The 21,973-nt window shown below is 37.6% G+C and overlaps 2 protein-coding genes across 3 annotated transcripts in view; one reads left to right on the top strand and one right to left on the bottom strand.

Annotated features, from left to right (window-relative positions):
* Positions 1-848: 848 nt before the first annotated feature.
* SBDS (SBDS, ribosome maturation factor) lies at positions 849-8,655 on the bottom strand. Its single transcript, XM_011366974.2, has 5 exons — positions 8,260-8,655; positions 7,486-7,615; positions 6,660-6,860; positions 5,106-5,270; positions 849-4,122 (listed from the first exon to the last, which is right to left on the bottom strand). Exons 1-5 carry the CDS (start codon positions 8,385-8,387, stop codon positions 3,994-3,996), a joined length of 753 nt encoding a protein of 250 aa, XP_011365276.1. The 5' UTR covers positions 8,388-8,655; the 3' UTR covers positions 849-3,993.
* Positions 8,656-9,272: 617 nt separating this feature from the next.
* The window catches only part of LOC105296721 (S-adenosyl-L-methionine-dependent tRNA 4-demethylwyosine synthase), a 186,535-nt gene continuing 173,834 nt past the window's right edge, over positions 9,273-21,973 (top strand). Inside the window, exons 1-6 of one of the 2 annotated variants that reach the window (XM_011366973.2) lie at positions 9,273-9,471; positions 10,113-10,240; positions 10,897-11,034; positions 18,321-18,422; positions 19,911-20,105; positions 21,441-21,728. In XM_011366973.2, the coding sequence (XP_011365275.1) occupies positions 9,468-9,471; positions 10,113-10,240; positions 10,897-11,034; positions 18,321-18,422; positions 19,911-20,105; positions 21,441-21,728 (855 nt within the window). In that variant the 5' untranslated portion in view covers positions 9,273-9,467. Of the gene's footprint in view, positions 9,472-10,112; positions 10,241-10,881; positions 11,035-18,320; positions 18,423-19,910; positions 20,106-21,440; positions 21,729-21,973 lie in introns of both variants that reach the window. The other variant, XM_011366972.2, reaches the window with a different exon arrangement.

Below are 21,973 nucleotides of genomic sequence, written 5' to 3'. Positions count from 1 at the left end.
ATGAAGGCATAGACATCTTTTGGTTGGTTGGTTGTGTGGGTTGGAGGTATTATTCTGCCTACCAGAGCTGCATTTTATGATGTATTACATTTTCATATTTTGGATCTTGGGCCCACACTTCTGGGCTCTGTTCTGTTACATTGATCTATCTATTCTGTGCCAATTCTATATTGCCTTGATCATTGCAGCTTTACAGAATGTTTTATTTGGTAAGACAATTTCCTCTTGAGTAATCTTTACCAAAATTTTCTGGGTGATTCTTATGCAGGACTTCTTCCAGACTCTTAATGTCAGCCACAGTGCCTTTGGTAACAATTTTAGAGTTTCTTTAGCAGGGAGTTGTGCGGAGCAATCATTTTATAAAAAATTTTTAAACATTTATAAAAGTTTTTATGCTAAACATTTTATTTAAAGTTCTTATGCTATTGCTTTCATAAACATAAACTTTGTAAGTATTACTGAGAATGAGGATTTTGGTGTTTGGGGGTAAACATTAAGGACTAGTTGACTTCTCTAGTCAACTGTAAACTATTGTAAATAAACCTCTGATCCTATGTAAAGTTGCCCCAACGAGAAGCAGTTTTGTAGTAAATCAATACCTGTGATTGACCGCCCTTGTGACTTTGGATTGGGTATTCATATTTGAAAGCAGTTTGTCTTCTCCATCCATGGCCATTTAATACCAAATGCTCACTCAGCTTTCCTGATTTGTCAGAACAGTCTCTGTACCTGGTTCCCACTGCTCTGGAAGATGTCAGTCTTCCTTAGAGGGGCCCCCGAAGTGAGTTTCACAAATATTTCAAGTTATACCCTCCATATATGGAAAAGATCTTTTTAGCTACTTTTGCTTGATTTGGTAACAGACAATTTTATTTACATAGTTATAACATCCTTTAACACTTTTTTACTTCAAAGCAAAATCACAACTGCAAAGTCCTTTTCAAAATATTTTACACTATTATTAAACTTTAATTAAGGCATGTTCTATAAAATCACTGAACTCCTGAACAATCATGATGTTTCTAAGAAAATCAGTTATCATTCAAGCATTACACAATTCTCTCTATACACATTTCATTAAGAAATGCTTTCTTATTACCCCTTGCCAGTGTATGTCCAAAACATGCTATAATCTGCAGTTTTAACTTTAAATCCACAAACTATTTTACCTTAGTTATATGCAAGCTCCCTCATCTTGATCCTATCTCCACATGACACTAATAATTGTTTGTGCCCCTTTGCCCTTGAAGAGCATGTCAATTATGCTTGTCCATCACAAGAGTGCCACTCATGAATCTTTTGGCATTTAACTGACTCATGAGACAGAAAAATCTCCTGAGATATAAATGATATTAAAAGTAGGAGACAGGTCCACTCCTCTCTGCAGTAAAAATGATTTTCTTCAATTCCTCAACCCACGTATCTCCATTATCTGCCAACCGAAAATCTATAGAAATTCAACTAGGAGTTTGGTGAAACTGATGATTCTTTCCCAGGTGTTTGGAAAGGGCCCTTGTCAATTCAATTACGTCTGCTCAGTGTTGTGAAATTATTTCTAGGTAGAAGCTGGAATAGCTAAGCTGATGAAGATATAGGTCAAGATTATACTTTTAGCTCAGAAGAATTGTTGATGCTACAAAATTACATTTATACTCTTATTTAGTAGGTATGATCATGGATATACACACATGGAGATGAAAATCGATGGCCTTTGTCATCTCAGCTCTTAAATGCTATTAGTGGCAAACTGTATCCATAAACCACCTTCATTGTGCAGAAAAATACTTTTAAATAATCAATATCTTGAATTTCAATAATGTAAGAGCAGATACACACACACACACACACAAAAACCTAAAAAGAGACAAATACCCTGAGGGCTGAAGGGATCTGTGCAGACCAGAATCCACCAAGAGGCAAACCAGCATGTATGTGTATGAAGGGTGGGAAGCTCTGGCTTCGCTAATGAAAACTCTGCTTAGCTTTAATGATGAATTTGAAAAAGCCATCAAATTTGTCATCACCTATCCTCACTTCAGGGGCATGGGTTTTCGTTGAGATAGCACATTTATTACTCTACAGACATTTATTGCACATCTATTAGGTCCAAACCATGGTGGGATATACACAAATGGAAAATCTGCCCTTGAGGAGCTCACAATCTAGCATGCCAGACAGTTAAGCAGCTCTCTATTACACACGTAGGGTGAAATCAAGGCCTATGAGAGAATTTCAAAGTGGTACTAGGTTCCAGAGGCTGGAGCGCATAATTGTGTATGGATACAAGGGAAGATGTACAGAAAAGTGCTGTGCTTTCAGAAGAGGGTTAATTCTGAAACGTCTTTCTGATCAAATGTACAAAATACAGCTTGCATTGAAAAAGCAAAATAAACAGGTCAATCCTTAACATAATTCATTATAGCAGTGATACTGGGAAGATGATCACAAACCAAAAATTTTAACTACTTTTGAGTAACAAAATTAATATGAGGTAAACATTTATTTTTTTACAGGCCAGAAACATGACTCAGATGTGATCTACATCTGACTTTTATTGAAGCTCTTGTGTTGTAGAGGACATAATGGGAATAAAAAAACCTTAATGGCAGTCTTGAAGTAACTGTTATCTTTTCCTACTCAAGATGCAGTAATTAAACATTTTCAGTAACTATGACTTTTGACTCGAAACACTGCTTTAACTGTTTAAGCATGAAGAAATTAAAGTGTAAATTTTATTGGTTAAAATTATTTCCAAGGACTTCAAGTTAACATTACACAAATAAAATATCAGTGAGGTCTCAAGGATTGTATCAAAACAGTAGTTCAATTTCAACATTAACAGAAAGTGTGTCCCTATGTTATCAAACGAGAATATTTCTTTTGACATAAGAAAAAATTTTGACTTCATAATTTCAATTGAAGTTATATTAAATGAGACTTTTCTGAGAATCTGGCTTGGCAGTGAAGTCTGTGTGCTTTAAGGGCCTGCTCAAGTCAAGAATTCTTTCAGTTAAAAACTTCTGTCTACAAAATATGTATATTTTTGTGAATATACCTGAATTTATATTCCAGAATATCTCTTTTGAGGATAAGTAGATTTTTTAAAAACTTGTACATTGTCCATTTAAGTGTTAGTACTAAAATAATTAAATTCAATTACATCTCAAATAATATCAGCTAAGATTTATCAGGTGTTTAGGAGAACTGTTTTAAGCACTGCTCATACTGACTTATTTAATACTGCTAACAGCTCTCCAACCTTACCAGATAAGAGGCAGAGGAAAAGGAAAAAAAAAGGGAGTAAGGAAGCTGTCTAGAAACACAAGCCATAGTTTAGTAAAAATAAAGAGTGGTTTTATTGATTACATATAATTTTAGCTATATTAGCATATATTTATAAACTTTAAGAATTAGAAATAAGTGACTTTTTTTTACCAAGAAAAATCTAGGTTATGGCAGCATGTTCGATGAAAATGTAAGTCCTGCACAGTTATATCTATTTTTCAGATAATCACAAAGTCATCATTCAAGCTTTATATTAGGCCACAATATAGTCACCCCATACATGTATTTCATTAAGTAGAAATAAGACATTGTTTTCTTTTTCAGCAAAATACTCCCTTTTTGTCATATAGACATATCCTCCCCAAATTAATCTTATAATGTACAAAATTTAACTTTTTGTCAATAAGAGCTGCCTCAAATTACTTTCACCTTGGAAAGCTACAAAGGCATGAGAAAGCAGTAAAATACTACTCTGGACTTTGTATTTTGAATTTTTCATTTTTACCTAAAACCCCAATTTATAAATAAAACTAAATTAATCCCACATTAGAATACTTATTTAGGAAAGTCTTTTTTGTGTACATGTTTAACACGAAGAAGGAAAACATCAAATAGTTTGAGCAAGTATTTGGCGGACCACAGAAAGAAAACAGGACTGTGTGAAACGAAAATGTTTAAGTGTTTTAAAGCTGAAGAGATTGATGAATGTCATTCAAATTTCTCATCTCCTTCTTCCACATCTTTCAAATTGAGTACTTCCAAAGAACCTTTGCCTTTTGTCTCCTTTTTTATTAGCTCATCAATTTCTCTGAAGCAGCCTGGGTCAATTAGACACACCTGAAACATTTAACACAGCTGTTTACCACCTGAAGACGAGCAATACAACAGCATGAATACAGCTTTAACTTCTGCTAAGACAAACACACAATTCTTTCCAGATGTCTCTACTGCTATAACTCTACAGTGCAATAGAGAGGACGATGCACCGGGCAGCAGACTGGATTCTAGCCTAGCCTCTGCCATTAAGTATGCACGTAGGCTCCAGTGACAAGGCATTAACTTCCTTGTTTAAAGACTTATTCCGATTCCTCAGCTGTAAGTCAAAGTGGTTGGATTAGAAGACTATGGTCCTTTTCATACAAAAACTTAGCGTAACATTTTATAGCTCAATGAAATCACCTCTTTTTATCCACATCCTAAAGAGAGAAAGAAGCCTGAAGGCCTATATAGAAACCAAGCATAAATTTTGGAAAAGATTATAGAACTCCAAAGGGTGTCAGATGTGTTGTTTCACATCTGAAGTGGAATGCTCAACAACCCTCTAGAGTTCATTTATTTCTAAAGAAGCTGCAAGTCTAGAGACATGAATTCACAGAAAGCTAAGTTGACGCTATGTCTCAAGCTATGGGATAAGGATTCAAAGACATGTTTTTGCTGCTTCTTTAAAATGTTCTGTTGTAAATGAGGCTGAACAACTTTTAGTATTTTATTTCCAATTTCCTCATAATATAAACTCACTGTAAAACACATTCTCTCATCTAAAATCTGGATAAGTCTTTAAACAAGTTGTTTAATGCCTTGTCACATGACCAACATGATTTTATCATGACTAATTTAACTAGAAAACAAAAAAATCATAAGTATGCTTAACCACAATTTAATTCTACTTAGACCTCAACATTTTTACCTAATTCTAGTTAAGATGTTTCTAGGAATGTCTTACTGTTCACACATTCTAAATGTTCATTACACATTTATGACTAGAGAATCAACTATTTTGGTAACACAGAGGCAAAGAAATAAGAATATTTTAATCTTACAATTTCTAATTGTTGACTGTAGTCCTCACTTTCTATAACCTTGATCAGTGGCTTGAGCTTTTCTTTCAGCCTTTTTCCTTCATTTACTGGAAGAATGAACCGAAGTCTCATGTGAGCACGTTCTATTTTCATTTTCTCTTTTAACTGCTTGATCACTTCCAAAGCCTATCAAGACAAAATTGAAAACGTTTGCAATTTCTTTGCTGCTTCTGCTGCCTTATAAGGTATTCAAAACAAGAGTTTCCATCTAACTGGATTAGGTAATGGTTTCTTAGATAAGACATGAATATAAGCAACCATAGGAAAAAAATAGGTAAATTGGAATTCAAGATTAAAAACTTTTGTTTCAAAAAACTATCAAGAAAGTGAAAAGACAACCAACAGAATGGGGGGAAATATTAGCAAATCATACATTTGATAAGGTACTAGTATCCAGAATATATACAGAACTCTTACAACTCAGTAATGAAAAGACAAATAATTAAAGTGGTTAAAGGATCTGAATAGTGATTTACCCAGAGACAAAGCGTCAATAAACATATGAAAATAAGCTCAAATCATTAGTCATTAGGGAATGCAAATCAAAACCTGAAGGATAACCCCAGGATGGTTATAATCAAAAAGACAGACAATAACAAACATTGTTGAGGATGTGGAGAAATTGGAACCCTTGTACATTGATTGTGGAAATGTAAAATGGCGCAGCTGTTTTGGAAAACGATTTGGCAGTTCCTCAAAAGGCTAAACATGGAGTTCCATATGATCTAGCAATTCCATTCCTGGGTCCAAAGAAATAAAAACATATGTCCACAGAAAAACTTGTAATGAATTTCATGGCAGCATTATTCATAATAGCTAAAAAGTGGAAACCCAAATGTCCATCAACTGACGAATGAAAATAAAATGTGGTATTTCCACACAATGGGATATTATTCAGTCATAAAAACATTAATACTTGTCTGCAAAAACAATGTAAGTAGTAAGAATGAAGTACTGATACATGTTACAACATAGATGAACCTTGAAAAGGCCACATGTTGTATGATTCCATTTATATGAAACATCCAGGATAGTCAAGTCCATAGAGACAGCAATCTGTGGTTGCCAAGGGCTTGTGAGAGAAAGAGGAAGGAGGAATGACTGCTAATGGGTACAGGGATTCTTTCTGGGGTAATAAAAATGTTCTCAAATTAGGTAGTAAGAAAGGTTGCCAAACTTTGAGACTATATCAACGAATTGTACACTTTAAAGGGTGACTTTTATGGTACATGAATTATATATAAACTTAAAAAAATCTAAAAAGTGGCATTACAATGACTCTTTAAAACTCAAAAGTTTTATCTTTAAAGGTTTGATTTGAATAGAAAGATAAGAATCCTATATATATTCGTTTTTAGTTTAAAAAAATTCCTTTACCTCCCACTCCTGAAAACTTACCCACTTGCTTCCAGGTACTATCGTTTTATTATTACAGACCAATTATTTTAATAATTTCTTCACAGAAAACTGGCTTTCATGAGATACTTTACACTAACAACATTAAAAGCCACTAACCTGCTGTTTGGTACTCTTGTTGGTTTTGACTGAATAGTGGATGTCCTTCATTGCTCTCTCGATAAGGATAACAGTGTATGGTCTCTTCGTTTCAGGGTTCACGCATTTGTCAGCTACAATAGTTGCAATGTCCCTAAACATCTGCTCCAGCTGCGTGTGCCGTTCTTTATCTGATACTTGAACCTCCCCTTTAGTTAAAATCTAAAAAAAATCCCAATATATTTAAGAAAGCAATATCTTTATTACATACTATTTGTTAACTAACCACAAGAATAACAAGAGAAAATTAAATTTCATTCTCTTCAGCTACTGAAACGTAGGTAATCATTTGAGCTTTGCCTAAAGAATGCACTGGATTATCTTGTGTTCTAGAATCTCACTTATTTAGGATTAGGAGGGGAAAAGGCAATCTTAGAAAAGAGTCTAAATGATGAAATACTTGAAATTCTATTTTTGGGTATATTATATTAAAACTATATAAATGGACAAAAAAAGGCAATCTAGTAGAAAACTTAATTTCTGGAGGCTTTGGTAAACAACATCCATGTATGGTGATAGATGGTTGATAGACTTACTGTGATCGTTTTGTAAGGTATGTAAACGTTGAGTCACTGTTATACATCTGAAACTAATACTGTTTTGTCAACTATATTTCATTTTAAAAAAAGTCCAAGTTTTAATTATTAGAGTGAATTTGTGCAGATCAAATTATTGCGTGGTAACTGTTAACTCCAAAAAAATAATACTTAAAAGTTTAACATATATCTAAGTACTTACATGACAAATGGATATTAGGGTCAGTTATGCTGCAGTTGATAAAACCCACCTGCTTACAGATTTCAGTCTGGTCATCTGTTCCAAATGCACTGATGAGATCTTCCTTTTTTGCAACCTGACCTTTAGAAACATTTACAAACACTGAGTGGGTCTGTAGAACTTCATCGAGGTCTTTTTCCCTTGTGAGGAGAGGAAAGTCCTAAGTGAATGCACTTGAAACTGGTACATTCATTCACATTTAATGCGAAACGGCAATGATATAAACAGCAAGAAACAACAAATACTCAGAAATGACCCTCAGTGCCACGAAAACATTTTCAGAAGCCTCTGAACCGCATTTGTATTTGCATTTACTCACTGGAGAAAAACGTCGTGGGAAGATGCGTGAAACGTTGTCGGGGGGATGTCGGGGTCCGGCTGCAGCCACAGAATACCGATCTCTAGATGGCAGTAGTGAAGACACTACGCACTTCGGTGAAACTACTGGGCTAAAATCTATGACATCGCATGTACTATAACTATACTTACTTGAAAAACTAGGCTCTTTGCCTTTATCATTATTCTGGCAAAAAGATCATAATTATGGGAGTTCCTTGGCTCTAGCCTTTGAGACAGCATCAAAGCAAAACCAAATCCCAAACCAACAACCCAACCCAAACCGGAACGCTTGATTTAGTGACTTCTCAAGCTCACAGTAGGAATAAGTTTTTCATTTCCTTCTCTCACAAGACCCCAGCTTGGCTTATTTATTCGACCATCAGAGGTAGACAGCCTTTGAGGCTACCGGCTCTGGCTAGGGCCCGGGAGGGAGAAGGTCACTTACACGCCGCTCCGCCAGCCAACGACTTTGTTTTTGTAGCAGGCGATTTCGAAGCGCTTTCCGGCACGCTTCATGCGTACTACGGCCACATTGGTTAGACGGATCTGGTTGGTGGGAGTGAAGATCGACATCGTAGCTGCTCACAGACCTACGCCACCGGCCTGAGGGCCACCTGCGCCCCGCTGTAACGACCCGGCGGCGCGCGGCACAGTAACACCAGTAGAATGGTCGGCGCCACAACTAACTGGGCCCAGCTGGCCGCCACAACACCCCCAACTACCTACTTATTGCGCAGGCGTCAGGTGTTAGCGAACCGAACTGAGAAAAGTGAGCAACGACGCCTGCGCATTGTGGCTTTTACGCCATCGTTCCGTGCCGGAAAAGAGAGAGGCGTTCTTCCAAAAGTAATTTAAGTTCAATGAGCTAAAGAGCTTTGATTGGCTGGTGGAGCTGATGTTTGCAGACCGGGTGGAAACAGCTCTAGCGTCTCATAGTTCCGCCGAGTTCAGGGCCACAACCACTTTAACCTTTTATTACGGAAAAATATTAACATAAAAACAGATAAAAAGTGTAAGGAACGCCCATGTACCCACCGACTCCCTTCAACAGTTATCAACATTTTGTTGTTCTTGTTTCATTCTCCCTCATTTTTGTTGGAGTATTTTAAAGCAAAACATCATACGGTTTTAGCTTTAAATACTCCAGTCTATCCTACTAAAATAACTCCCAACATGATTAACCACAATTCCTTAATACCGTCTAATAGCCCATAATCAAATTTCCCCTACGTAATGCTCTTTCACAATCGGCGTGTTTCAACAGAGAGCATTTGGTTGATGATGCCCTTAGTCTATTTTAACGACCCCCCGCACCCTTTTTTTTTCTATGCTTCTGCAATTTTGACAATACTTCTCTCCAGACCCGCCCCTTCATCCTCTGTGCCAAACTCGGAGGGGCCGAGAGCACTCCAGCGGACGGACCCGGGAGCTCTCTGTGGTGCTCACTTCTGGGCCCGCCCCTTCCCCCTCTGAGCCAATCCCGACGAGCCTAAGAGTGGCATGGCTGCCCCCAGCTCCGCAGTCTCAGGCTGTACAGTTAACTAGTTGCGAGGTCTTTTTGACAGTCTCCCCCTTACCCAGGCTAGGCGGCAGGTTTTTTAGAGCCGCGGTCCTAGTCTTCGGTCAGGCTGCAGAGCCTAGGCTCCGAGGAGAATGGGTAAGGGCCCTGGCTGGTAAGGTTCGTGGGGCTGGAGGGAGGAAACCGTTTTTCTGAGGCCCTCTTCCGGCGGAGTGGCGTTCTCAGGACCCTTCAGAGATTGTTGCACTTGTCTTTTGCCTTTTGCTTAGAACCTCAGGTAAAAGGCAGAGAAAACTCACCCTGCCCCTACCACTTACCCACGTGTATTGAGGATCTTTTCAGGGTGAAGCAGCATCTGTGAAACCTACATTTTAGGTTTCACCTTTTGAAATTGGGGCGCGAGTAATTACTTAAGAACCCTTTACAAGTAACTATGGGTCTTTAAAAATGAAATTAGAAAGTACTATTTTAAGCTTTTCTTATGGAGCAAGCATAACAAAGCAAAATTAAGTCAATTCCACATAAAGCATTTTGACTGTGTATGTGTTCTCTTGTTTCTAAATGCTATATCCAAATAAAGATATATATATATATACACACGTATACGAGTTATCATTATAATTTATCGCATTACTACGTAGTGCATTATTTTTATTAGAATTGATATTCTATAGATTTAGCCTTGAATATGGAGGTTGGTTTTATTTTTTCATTAAAATAAGGATGGACATCTTTGTAGCTTTAAGTAAAATTACGCATATGTATCATTTTAAATTTAGATCCTCCTTTGGATACGTGGGATTTCTCACCTTTAATATCATTATGGATAAACAGGTTTTACATATATTTGGGCTTTGCCTTTGGCATTAGCCTTTGGATTTGTTTCCAGATTGTCATCAGGAAGCAGGTAAGTGGAGTTATTTTTTTTTTTATAGGAGAGTATTAAGGTATCAGATTTAATAGAGAATTTAGAGTGCAGATTTTCTAAGGCCTTCAGAAGAATGCAGAAAAGCTAAAAGGAACTTTAAATCACTTTATGTTTGATGTCTAGACATTTTTTTAATGCCTAAAAAATTTATTCTCAGTTTTTACAGGCTAAGTTATTATCGACTAACTTACTTAACTTTGTTAAGCTGTGGGTGTCTCATTGTTAAGACACAGGAAGATTTTTGTAATGAAAAATCAAACTTTTGTAAAAAAATCTGTTTCATACTTTTAAGGGGTAATAGTCTTCTTCTCTTTTCTTTCCACTAATTACAAGTCAGAAAATAAGTTTCTACTCTTACCCACTCAAATGCATTATGGATGAAAGTATGTATAGTTTTATTCTTGAACACTTACTTTCAATCCATATAATGTATAATGGAAATCATTATGGTCTTAAGAAATGTGGGTCTTGCCTTTAAAAGGACTTAATTATACCAAGGGGTTAGTATTTGAGGAGTATAATCAGAAAGACTAATAGAATAATGAAATGGGTCAGTATCTGTGCTGATATTCATCCCTACTGAAGTAGGGAAAAGATTCAAATTTGATGTATTTGTGCAGTCGTTTATCTTCAAGGACAAGAACTCACAGGAGAAATCTGTTCCGAAAACAACTCAGGATTTGATGACAAATGGTTATATCTCTCTTCAAAAAAAGGAGGTCTTTGTGTCTGGAATAAAGATTTTCTATGGTTCTCAGACTGGTACAGCAAAGGTAAGAACTTTTTATAATACTTTTCCTTGGGATTACTGATCAAGAAAATCCCTGAAAAACGTCCTTTAGCAATGAATTGGTTTTCCAGTCTTCTTTCATCTACTTTTTTCTTTTTCTCAGCTTCCATTTTTCCTTACAGGGATGGTAGGTGGGTTTTAACTCTTGTGCCCAATTCCAGCTGATTGGAGGTATCTGGTGGTCACTGTCATGAGGAGTTTTTGTTGTGAAACTTGCTTCTGTCTCAATGGAATGGAAAGTTCCAAGGCTGTTATTGATGTCTAGAGGTAGGGGATAGTGGAAAGAGAATGGCAGCAGTAGTGTCCAGTATGGGCCCTGACTTTCACAACTTCAAGCATCTAATGAAATATATTTTGATTTCTAATAGTGTAGCATCTAATGAAATATATTTTGATTTCTAATAGTGTAGCAATAGCAATAGTGTTATCAATAGACACTGTATACTGAGTGTTATCAATAGACACTGTATACTGTTTAAAGTACATACACATCAAATATGTATAGCTGAGAGATGCTTTTCATTCTTTAATTGTATCTAGATGCTGCCTGCTTCTTTGTTATGAAGTTCGTAGCTATTTAGTGCTTTCTAGGAAAAGATTCTAAGGCTGACATGAAAATGAATTGAAAAAAATTCAGTCTGTTATTTTTGTATAGTACTGTACAAAAGAGAGTTTTACTGCCCTCTTTGGGTATTTTGTTGAATTATACTTTTTTATTATTAAGTTCAACTTTAAGCAACAGAGGTGGGAAACAGGAAGAAATGTAAAAAAAGCATCTGAGCAGTCAAAAACAAAGTTCTTTCAATGTAACTCATAAAAGATTCTATTTATAGCCTCTTTTATGAGTGTTTTAAAAGTTTTTGAAAAATCAGATTAATCCTTGCAGATGGTAACAAATCCAGGTGTGCAGAAGATTCATAATGAAAAGTACTCTCCAGAGAACCTCTTTTAACTTTTTCTATTTTAGTTCCTCTGATGGTTATTTCTTTAACCTTCTTATGCTATGTTTCTAAATTTATCAATGTTAGATAAAAGTTACTGATTTCTTATATTAGTTGACACAAACATTCCTCAAATCTCAGTGGCTTAATATTGTTGCCCACATCGTATTCGGTATGGGTTAGATGGCCCTCCTTCTTAAAACTGTGCCACCTGAAATTCTTTATTCTGCTTTCACATTTGGTTGATTCATATTTGGCTGGGTATAGAAGACTAGGTCAAAAAATTTTTCCTTAAAACTTTGAAGACATCACTTCATTGTCTTTCAGGAGGGAGTATTGCTGATGTGAAGGCTAATCCCCTCATTCTTTTGTAGATGACTTGATTTTGTTTCTGGAAACTTTTACAATCAGTTCTTTGTCTTTGATGTTCGGAATTTTTGTGAGATGGTGCTAGGTTGCATCTCTTTTATTAGCCATTGTGCTGGACACTTGGAGTTCTTTTGAAGATTTGTGTTCATTAATTCTGCTAATATTTCTTGGGTAAATTTTTTTCCCTTCCATTTTTTTCTGTTCTTTCTTTCTGGGACTCCGGTTGAATGTTGGAGCTTCTGGATGGTCTTCTTCTGTATCTCAAACCTTTTCTCTCATACTTTTTTTGAAACTTTTTCTTTAATTCTGTGTTCTTGGATTTTAATTGCAAACCTTTTTTTGAATGTTTTGTGTCAGCTATTATGTTTTTAATTACAAAAATGACATTTTGCTCAATTTTTATGACATCTTGCTCAGAATTTAAGAATATATCTTAATGAGTTGCATTTTCAGTTTCCTTAGTTATCTGCTTTCTTAGTTTTTTCTGCAGCTCATATTTCTCTTTTCTGCTCATCTTGTTCTTGGTGATCCATGATTTTCTGTTCATATTTCGGACAGAATGATGAGGTAGCTAGTGTGTATTTTCTCTGTTACTGTGTGAACGGTTTTGTTTTCTCTAATTGTAAATTCTCATTGGATGCTCTGCACAGGGCGGCTCAGGGCATGCCATATGACCTGTTGGCCCCCCACATCTTCCTCTAACTATCACCTCATTTTTTTAAAAAATAATAAAACTTGAAAGTGTCACCTATGCTTGCTTGAAGATGTTTCTCTACTCCTGTTTTTCTTGAACCATTCAATTAGGCTTGCAGGCCCCAACGTGCTCCCAGTGACTTCCATTTTGCTAATTAATTCTCGGTCTTTATCTTAGTTGATGTAATAGTTGCATGACAATTCCTTCTTGAAATACTTTCCTCATTCAGTTTTCAGGACATTGTTCTCTAGGTTCTCCTCCTACTTTGCTGAGGCTAGTCTTTCTCTCATTTGCTGATTTCTCCCCATCTTCTTGACCTAGGAGTGTCCCAGGGCTCAGCTCTTGAGACTATCTTTATTTGTCTACATTTACTCTAAGGTATCTTGTGATCTAGAGCTTTAAATTATGTTAGATAGAATTTGGCAAACTTTTTCTGTAAAGGGTTCGATTTTCTATTTCACATGTTTTTTATTTTGGGGGGTTTTACAAGCCATATGGCGTTTGCTGCAACTACTCAACTCTGCTGATGTGGTGTGGAAGCAGTCAGAGACAATATGTAAACAAATGCACATGACTGTGTTCCAGTAACTTTTACTTAAAAAACAAATAGAGGACCAGATTTGGCCTGTGAGCCTTAGTTTGCCAACCCCTGTATTAGATGATGGCCTCTAAATTTATGTTTCTAATCTGAACCATTCCTTAACTCCACACTCATATCCAGTTGCCTATTAGATCTTCATGTGATGTCTAGTGGGCATCTCAAACTTAATGCTAAGATCTGAACTCCTGATTTTCTGCCCAAACCTGTTCCACTTATAATCTTTGTTTTCTAAATTTATTTTAATGAGTTTCAAGTATACAGTACATTGGTTAGACATCTAGATAGTTCATAAAACGATCCCACCAATTGCTCCCTCCCTTCCCTGACCCTCCACCTAGCCATCGTATTAATGCTAATTGCATTTCCTATGCCGTGCTCCCCATCCCCGTGACCATGAGCTACTAATTTGCACTTCTTTAACCCTTCACCCCATTCTCTCAGTCCCCCAAAGCCTCCCCTCTGTCCATCACCAAATCGTCCATATTTGTGAGTCTGTTTTTGATTAGTTCGTTCTTTTTATTCCTTAGATTCTGCATATAAGTGAAATCATGCAGTGTTTATCATTCTCTGTCTGACTTAAATACCTACTACGTCCATTGAAGCAATTTCTTTTTCCATCCCCTTCTTTTTAGTCTGTGTGTGTCCTTTAATCTGAAATGAGTCTCTTGTAGGCAGCATATGTAGCAGTCTTGTTTTCTTATCCTTTCAGCCACTCTATCTTTTGGTTGGAGCACTTAATTCTTTTCTCTCTAAGGTACTTATTGATAGGAACGTAGTTGTTACCATTCTTTATTCCTGTTTTTGATACATGTTTATTCTTAAAGAAACCCCTCCAACATTTCCTGTAATACTGGATTGATGTCGCTAAATTCCTTTAGCTTATTTTTGTCTGGGAAGCTCTTTATCTATCTTTCAACTCTAAGTGATAGCTTTGCTGGATAAAGTATCCTTGGTTGATGATCCTGGGTCTTCCTCCTGTCGAATATTTTGTGCCAAGCCCTTCTATCCTGCATAGTTTCTTTTGAGAAATCAGCTACCACTCTTATGGGTGTTCCCTGATAAGTAATTATCTGTTTTTCTCTTGCTGTTTTTAATATTCTTTCTTTGTATTTAACCTTTGGCGTTTTAATTATGATGTGTCTTGGTGTGGGCCTCTTTGGATCCCTGGTTTTTGGAGTTCTCTGAGCTTCCTGGGGTTTTATGTCCATTTCCTTCACCAGGTTAGGGAAGTTTTCCATCATTATTTCTTCAAACAGCTGTTTAGCATCTTGATTTTCATCAGTTACATCAATCAGATGTATATTTGGACCCTTAATAGTGTCCCATATGCTCCTTAAATTATTTTTATAGTCTTGGCATCTTATCTCTTGCCATTCTGATTGCGTATCCTTGGCTTTCCCGTCCTCTAGATAGGGCATTTGATCCTTTTCTTTATTCATTTTGTTTATTCCTTTGTTTATTCCATTTAATATACTTCTCATCTCAGATAACGTGTTCTTCATTTCTGACTGGTTCCCTTTTATAATTTCCATTTCCATTTTTACGTTTTTTATCTTTCTTGAAGTTCTCATTGAATTTATCTACACTTCCCAAAAGTTCATTGAGCATCTTTATAACCAGTGTTTTGAAATCTTGCATCTGTTAGATTACTTGACTCCATTATATCTGGATGTCTATTCTGTTCTCTCATATGATTTCTGCTTCTTTGTCTTACCATTTTGGCAGCCTTTCCGTGTCTGTTACTGTGTACTAAGCAAAGCTCCTAAGTCTCCCAGTCTTATTAGTGTGGATTTGTGAAGTAGGTGTCCAGTGGCACAGTCCTGAGAAGGGTTCAGCTGCAGGCCAAACTTAGCCCAAGCTTGTGCCCCTCTGGGGCCACTGGTTAAGATTCAGCAGGCAATCCACAGATGCTGTGTTCATAGTTACTTCAAAAGGCCACACCAGAAATCGAGGCGAGCTGCCTCCGGTGTGAGTCTAGGCACTGCTCAGCTAGGGCTACCTGACTCGCTGAGGATACACTTGGATGTGACTTGGGTGGAGCCGCGAGTTTGGGGAGGCAGGTTTTCAGGGAATTCTCTGGGTGGAGTGACCTCTGTTATCCAGTTTGATGACATCAGGGCTTTGGTGGTATTGTTGTCAGGTGCACTGGTAGGGGGTAGAGCTCAACAGGGAAAAATGGATACTGCCAGCACTTCTATACAGAGTGAGTCTTGCTTCACTCTGACAGTGTCTCCTTGTAAGTCCCTGGTGCCCCCTGCATGCGGCTGAATGAATGGACGCTGGTGCTCAGTGCGAGCAGGTCTGTTGCCACGAGAATCCGCTCAATTTAAGAGACATCTGCCGCTGCCGCAGCCTCCATCTCACTCAGCCACTCGAGACAGGGCCGCCCCACGTCCTTGCCCCATCCTGCCTTCTACCGTTACAGGGTGCTTTCTTGGATTTCTCCCTAGTTGTATGACTTGTTCATCTAGATCCCAGGGGTTTTTTCTTGCTGCTTCTCCTTGTTTCCGTCACAACTTTGATTTGGTCTCCAGAGGGATGAACAGAGCCTCTATCATCTATGCCATACTTTTTCCCTCCTTCACTTATAATCTTTATCTTTTCAGTAAATGGCAACTTCATTATTGCAGTTACCTAGTTAAAAAAAATTTTTTGACTTCTTTTTGTTACTACACATATCCAGTCTGTCAGCAAATACTGTTTGTTCTACTTTCAAAAAAGACCCATATTCCAATCACTTCTCACAGTCTTCAGTGCTACCACCCTGGTCCTAGCCATCCTTGTATTTTGTCGGGATTTCTGCGGTCATCTCACCATTGGTCTTCATTCAACGCTGCTCAGCCCCCTTTCTTGACTTCAGTGTCCACTCAACTCAGCAACCACAGAGACTTTGGGAACTTAATTAAAATCATATTTTCCTCAGCTTAAAACCCAGGAATGACTCCGTCATTCACTTAGAGTAAATGTCAAAGTCGTCATAGTGGCCAAGAGGCCCTCGTGTCTGCTTTTCCATTAACTCTCTTACCTCACATACTTGGTCCCTCTTCTGCAGTCTTATTAACCTCCTCACCAAGCATCCTCCCTCCTCTGGGCCTTTTCACTTACATGTTCTCTCTGCTTGGGGTAGCTGCACAGTCTGCTCTCTCATTTCTTTCAGGTTTGGCTCAGATCTTTATCTTCGAATCCTATTGCAGTGTTTTCTGATACCAAATATTTGTCATTTCCCAAGCCCATTCACCAGTTCTGACACTGACTACCCGGTTATCATCAGACTCCACAGCATAGTCCACAAAGCTGTCCCCACTTCAAATGCTAGTTGCAAGTCCCATAATTCCCTCGTTAGGTTTGATAATTCCCTAGACTAACTCACAGAGCTCAGGAAATTACTTACATTTACTGGTTAATTATAAAGGATATAGCTCAGAAGGGTGTCACCTCTTCAGCATATCAATGTGTTCACCAACCCTTGTCATTTAGGGGTTTTTATAAAGATTTCATTATACAGACAAGATTGATTAAATCATTAGCCACTGATGATTGAACCTACAAGGTAGAAGGGTGCTGAAAGTTCTAAACCTGTAATCAGCTGGTCGGTTTTCTGTCAACCATCCCCCATCCTGAAGCTATCTAGGGCCCACTGCCACCATTAGTCGCTTCATTAGCATAACAAAGACAGTAAGTTCCAAGGATATTAGAAGTCTAAGAGCTAGAGACAAAGACCAAATTTTTATTTTTTACACACCTGGCCTGACCCTCTCTGTAAAATAATAACTGTTTCCCATTCCTCCAGTACTGTATTCTTCCCATTATCCTGATTTATTTTCCTCCATAGCACTACTCATCATCTGATGTATTTTATGTTTTCTCATTTCTATGTTTATTTTCCCTTTTTCTGTTAGAACCTAAGCTCCTTGAGGGAAAAGACTATGCATGTCTTGTTCACTGTTGTGTAATATTGCCCAGGACTGAGACTGGCATAGTAGATGCCCAGTAAGTGAATATATTCTTGGCAGGCTTAGCTAAACAAAGAACAGGGAGTTTTCCTGGAGTGCCAACATCTGACTAGAAATTTTAGCTAACCCAAACATTTGGTTCATTTTGTGTGGAGATCTAGAGTTGTGTTGCCTGTGGGTAAAGGGTTCTATGTACACTTGTTCTGTATTCAAATTGTCAAATTGGCTCTTCATTTCCCCATGGTTTCCTTGTGTTTCTGCTGTAGTGGCTAACTCTGAGCCCAGAGCCTCTTTGGGGTTCTGTCAGGCATATGAACTCTCTCCTAGGACTTTCTCCTGTCTGTCAGCCTGTTTCTATTTGCTTTCTGTTTTCCAGAAATGTTTCTCATATTTCCCATTCTCTTCACTGTTCACTATATATTTTTGTATGTCTCTGTGTTTTTTCTAGTGGGGCAAAGCAGCCGGAATGTCAAAAAGCCAATTTAAGTTTTAGTCCCATATATACTTAGAGTGAGAAAAATAAGGTTAAATGTTTGATCTCTATAAAGATGTTTGAGAAAATGATAAAAGTGAGAATAGTATTTGTGTTTGTGATGACAAACTGGAAAAGTTTTTCGTGAGAAATGCCTCATTTTCTTGCCAACAAGGATAAATGAAGACAGTATTTTGCTTATTTAGCTTATTGAAAACTGATTTTTGTTTTCCTGTTAGGGATTTGCAGCAGATCTTGCTGAAGCCATTACCTCCCTAGATCTGCCTGTGGCAGTTATTGATCTGAAAGAATATGATCCAGATGATCATCTAGTAGAAGAGGTTGGTAATTGTCTTATTTTTTCTTGAATCAAAATTCAAATTTAGTGACCTCCTGTGTTCTGGGATAAATAGAATCAGAATAAATTTAATTTTTATGTTAAGGGATTTCAGTTGGTTGAATTTTCAGTGTCAGTCTGAGCTGTCGAATGTGTGGTATGTCGCACTGGTTCTGAAGTGGTGTGGAGCCTGTCTCTCTGGTGTGTTAGACTCTCCTGGGGTGGAGGTGATGGTGGGAAAGCTTGGATGGTTTGAGGTTCCCTCTACCTTCCTGCTTTGAATATCATATTCAAGGAGGGCGGTTATTGTTGGCAGTGTGCCGGCATGTGAACCATGTGTAAGCCCCCTGAAAGGTCAGGAGCCACTTGGGTAGCAGAAGGAATATGGGTTTTGGAGTTAGAGAAGTCTCTTACTAGTTGTGTGATCTTCCTGCATTACTTAGTATCTATGAGAGTTTAATTTCTTCACCTGAAAAAGGCCCCTTCCCCTCCTCTACTCTTAACCCAGTTAGGAAAGTTTGCCTTACAGTAGTGTGACCCTTGAACCAGCAGTATCAGCATCTCCTGGGAGACTTGTTAGAAATACAGATTCCAAGGCGCTAGCCCAGCCCCGCTGAACCAAAGTTTGGATGTGGGACCATGTTTTAATAAGTGCCCCAGATGATTCTGAAGCAGCTAGAGTTGGAGAGGCACTAGGGCACGGGTGGACAAACTTTTTCCGTAAAGAGCCCGGTAGTAAATATCTTCAGCTTTGTGGACCATGCAGCTACAGTTCTGCCTTTGAGGCACAAAACAGCCATAGACAATATGTAAATGAGTGAATGTGTCTGTGTTCCTCTCAGACAGGTAGCAAGCTGGATTGGGCCTGTAGGCTGTAGTTTTCTAGCCTCTTCTTAGTGGATAAACTTGGAGTTGTTACTGTCCATTTTTCTTCCCCAAGAGAACAGTGAGTGAGCTCGAATCTGCTCTAAATTATTTGCAAAAAGTTATTAGCAAACTTTGATACTTAGTAGTTAGTAAGGGATTACTTATAATTTACCTCACAAATTGGAACTCTTAAGATATTTTCAAGCAGATAAAATACTGTGACTAGCAGGACTGAAGATGTATTTTGTTTACCCATGTGGATGATGGTGCCAAGTCATTACTTTACATTTAAAAAGTTTTATTGCTTTAATTTTTCAGATAATTGTTTTAGAGATCTTTCTGTCTTTTTTCCTAATCTACATTTTGTTTCCAATATGACCAATGGAGATGATAGGAATTTATAGTCTGAGAAATGGAATGGAGTATATGTTGAAGGGCACCAGGAGATATATTGGCAAGGGACTGGGTTTTCTCCCCTGTGCAAGGTGTCTTTGCTGTGTTTTGAAAAAGATTAATGTTTCTGAAAGCACCCTTTGTCCTTAGAGATTAATATGATAGGAATATCAGAATTAAACAGGGATTTTCTTCTGGGATATTCTTCTGAAATAATTATTTTTTTGGTTAGGTTACTAGTAAAAGTATTTGTGTCTTCTTGGTTGCTACTTATACTGATGGTCGACCAACTGAGAGTGCAGAGTGGTTCTGCCAGTGGTTAAAGGAAGCATCCACTGATTTTCGATTTGGCAAAACTTACCTGAAGGGTATGAGATATGCGGTGTTTGGCCTGGGAAATTCTGCCTATGTGCGTCACTTCAACAAGGTGAGTACAAGGTAGATAGATGTTGAATTATAGGGATAAATTCTCTCAATTAAAAAAATTTAATACACACACATACACATATAAATAATCTGCAAACTTTGGTATTTAATTATAAACTTATTATGTTCTTTATAGCTGTGAATTGCTACACATATATATATATCCAAGATTGTGTATAGTAGGCTCTCAGTAAATTTTTGTTGAAAGTGAATGAATATGACTTGTTTTGTGTAGTGTCTTAGGGGTCTGGATTCATGGACTTTTGAGTCCAGCCTCCTCTCCCCAGGTAGGACCTTGTAGATGGAAGATCACTGATTCTTTGGGCTTCCTCAACTACCTGTTCTGTTATTGAATAACCTTTACTTCCCAAGCTAACTCTTAATACATTTGAACTCATTGTCTTTTAATCATTAATTTTTAAAAGGCAATAGAAGAAAAACATCCACTCCTTTTTATATAATAAAACAGTAATTGTTTTGTTTTCCTGGATCTTTTTTCTAAATGAAATTAACTAGGTTCCTTTACTTTTTCATTGTATTCTCTATACTTTAAAAAATAAAAATTTGGAACTTCAGTTTCTTATTGGTTCTAAAATGTTACTAGAACTTTTGAATGTGTACCTTTCCTCAAAAATGGGCCCAGTTGGCTCACCTGTCTTTGGTAGAATGTGAGCAAAGGTGAAAGTGGAGACCTTTCTTTAAACTTGTTTTCATTCAATTATTACATCAAGTTATGTATATGTTTCCCCCGTATTTTAGAAGTAATTAGACAAAAAATGGTAAAATTAAGATATGTAAGTATTTTCTTTAATGCCTTGCCACTCAGAAAGTCTTATGCTTTTTAACTCTTACCTGTGTTTCTTGATAACACCTGTACCTCAGCTTCACAGCTTCACATTGCAATAAAATGAATTTCTGAGTTCATGAAATTGTGAGTCTTGCCAAATGGGCTCCATGTGTACTTTGCTATTAAATGGGCTTTGGTCCCATAGACTTTGTTACATTTTGGAACAAATTTCGCTAATGAATGATTTTATTTTGACGTTGTTTCGAATAGTGGTTTTCAGAATTGTTTTTTAGGCTTTAACCCTTAGTTTAGTTAAAGGGTTTATCTCTGTTAAAAAAAAATCTTTTGCAGAATCTTATCAGAATGTATCAACTATAGTCCATGTGGGTTGCAGCTGGGGCTGGAAGGCCTGAAGCCTTTTTTGGCTGAGCAGTTCCCTCTTGCCAGAGCAGCAGCAGAGGTTCCCACAGCTACTTTAGGCTTTCGCAGAGCAGTCTTCAAACCTCTGATTTAGATTGTGTTTAGCTTATCTCTCTTTTTTTCTTGCAGGTTGGCAAGAATGTTGATAAATGGCTCTGGATGCTGGGTGCTCATCGCATAATGACTCGAGGGGAGGGCGACTGCGATGTTGTTAAAAGCAAACAGGGTAGTATTGAAGCCGACTTCAGAGCTTGGAAGACCAAGTTCATCTCCCAGCTCCAGATCCTTCTTAAAGGAGAGAAGAAACCCTGTGATGGCAACTGTAAGAAGGGCAAATGCAAATCTAATGAGCACATTGCAGAGGAGATTGAGCCAGGGTCTCACGCTCAGGACGGATTGCATCAGAGAGACACTGAGGTGTGTGGCCTGTGTATTCATGTCTTTCAGTGTTTGGAGATACTGAACCTTACCTCTGCCCTGAGACACTATTTCAGTGGCTTCTGGTTAGAAGGAAGAAGATCTGGAATTCACGTAGGAGTGTTTTAGAGAGAGTGAAGTCTTAGGAGTTAAACCATGCTGTGCTGGATGCTTTCTTGTATCTCTTTAACTGTTGCATTGCTAGAGTCAAGTAGATTTCTAGGATAAGAAATAGGCCCAGAGAA

Source organism: Pteropus vampyrus, unplaced genomic scaffold (genome assembly GCF_000151845.1).
Source record: "Pteropus vampyrus isolate Shadow unplaced genomic scaffold, Pvam_2.0 Scaffold128, whole genome shotgun sequence".
NCBI lineage: Eukaryota > Metazoa > Chordata > Mammalia > Chiroptera > Pteropodidae > Pteropus > Pteropus vampyrus.
Note: the sequence above shows the minus strand (reverse complement) of the source record. Positions and strands in the feature narration are given on the sequence as shown.

Excerpts from the sequence above, each read along its gene's own strand:
- SBDS (XM_011366974.2), bottom strand. The coding sequence starts at position 8,387 with ATGTCGATCTTCACTCCCACCAACCAGATCCGTCTAACCAATGTGGCC. Across the intron at positions 7,616-8,259 it reads GTTGGCTGGCGGAGCGGCGT|GGAAAAAGACCTCGATGAAG; the intron begins GTAAGTGACCTT and ends TCTCCTCACAAG. Across the intron at positions 5,271-6,659 it reads ACAAGAGTACCAAACAGCAG|GCTTTGGAAGTGATCAAGCA; the intron begins GTTAGTGGCTTT and ends TTGTCTTGATAG.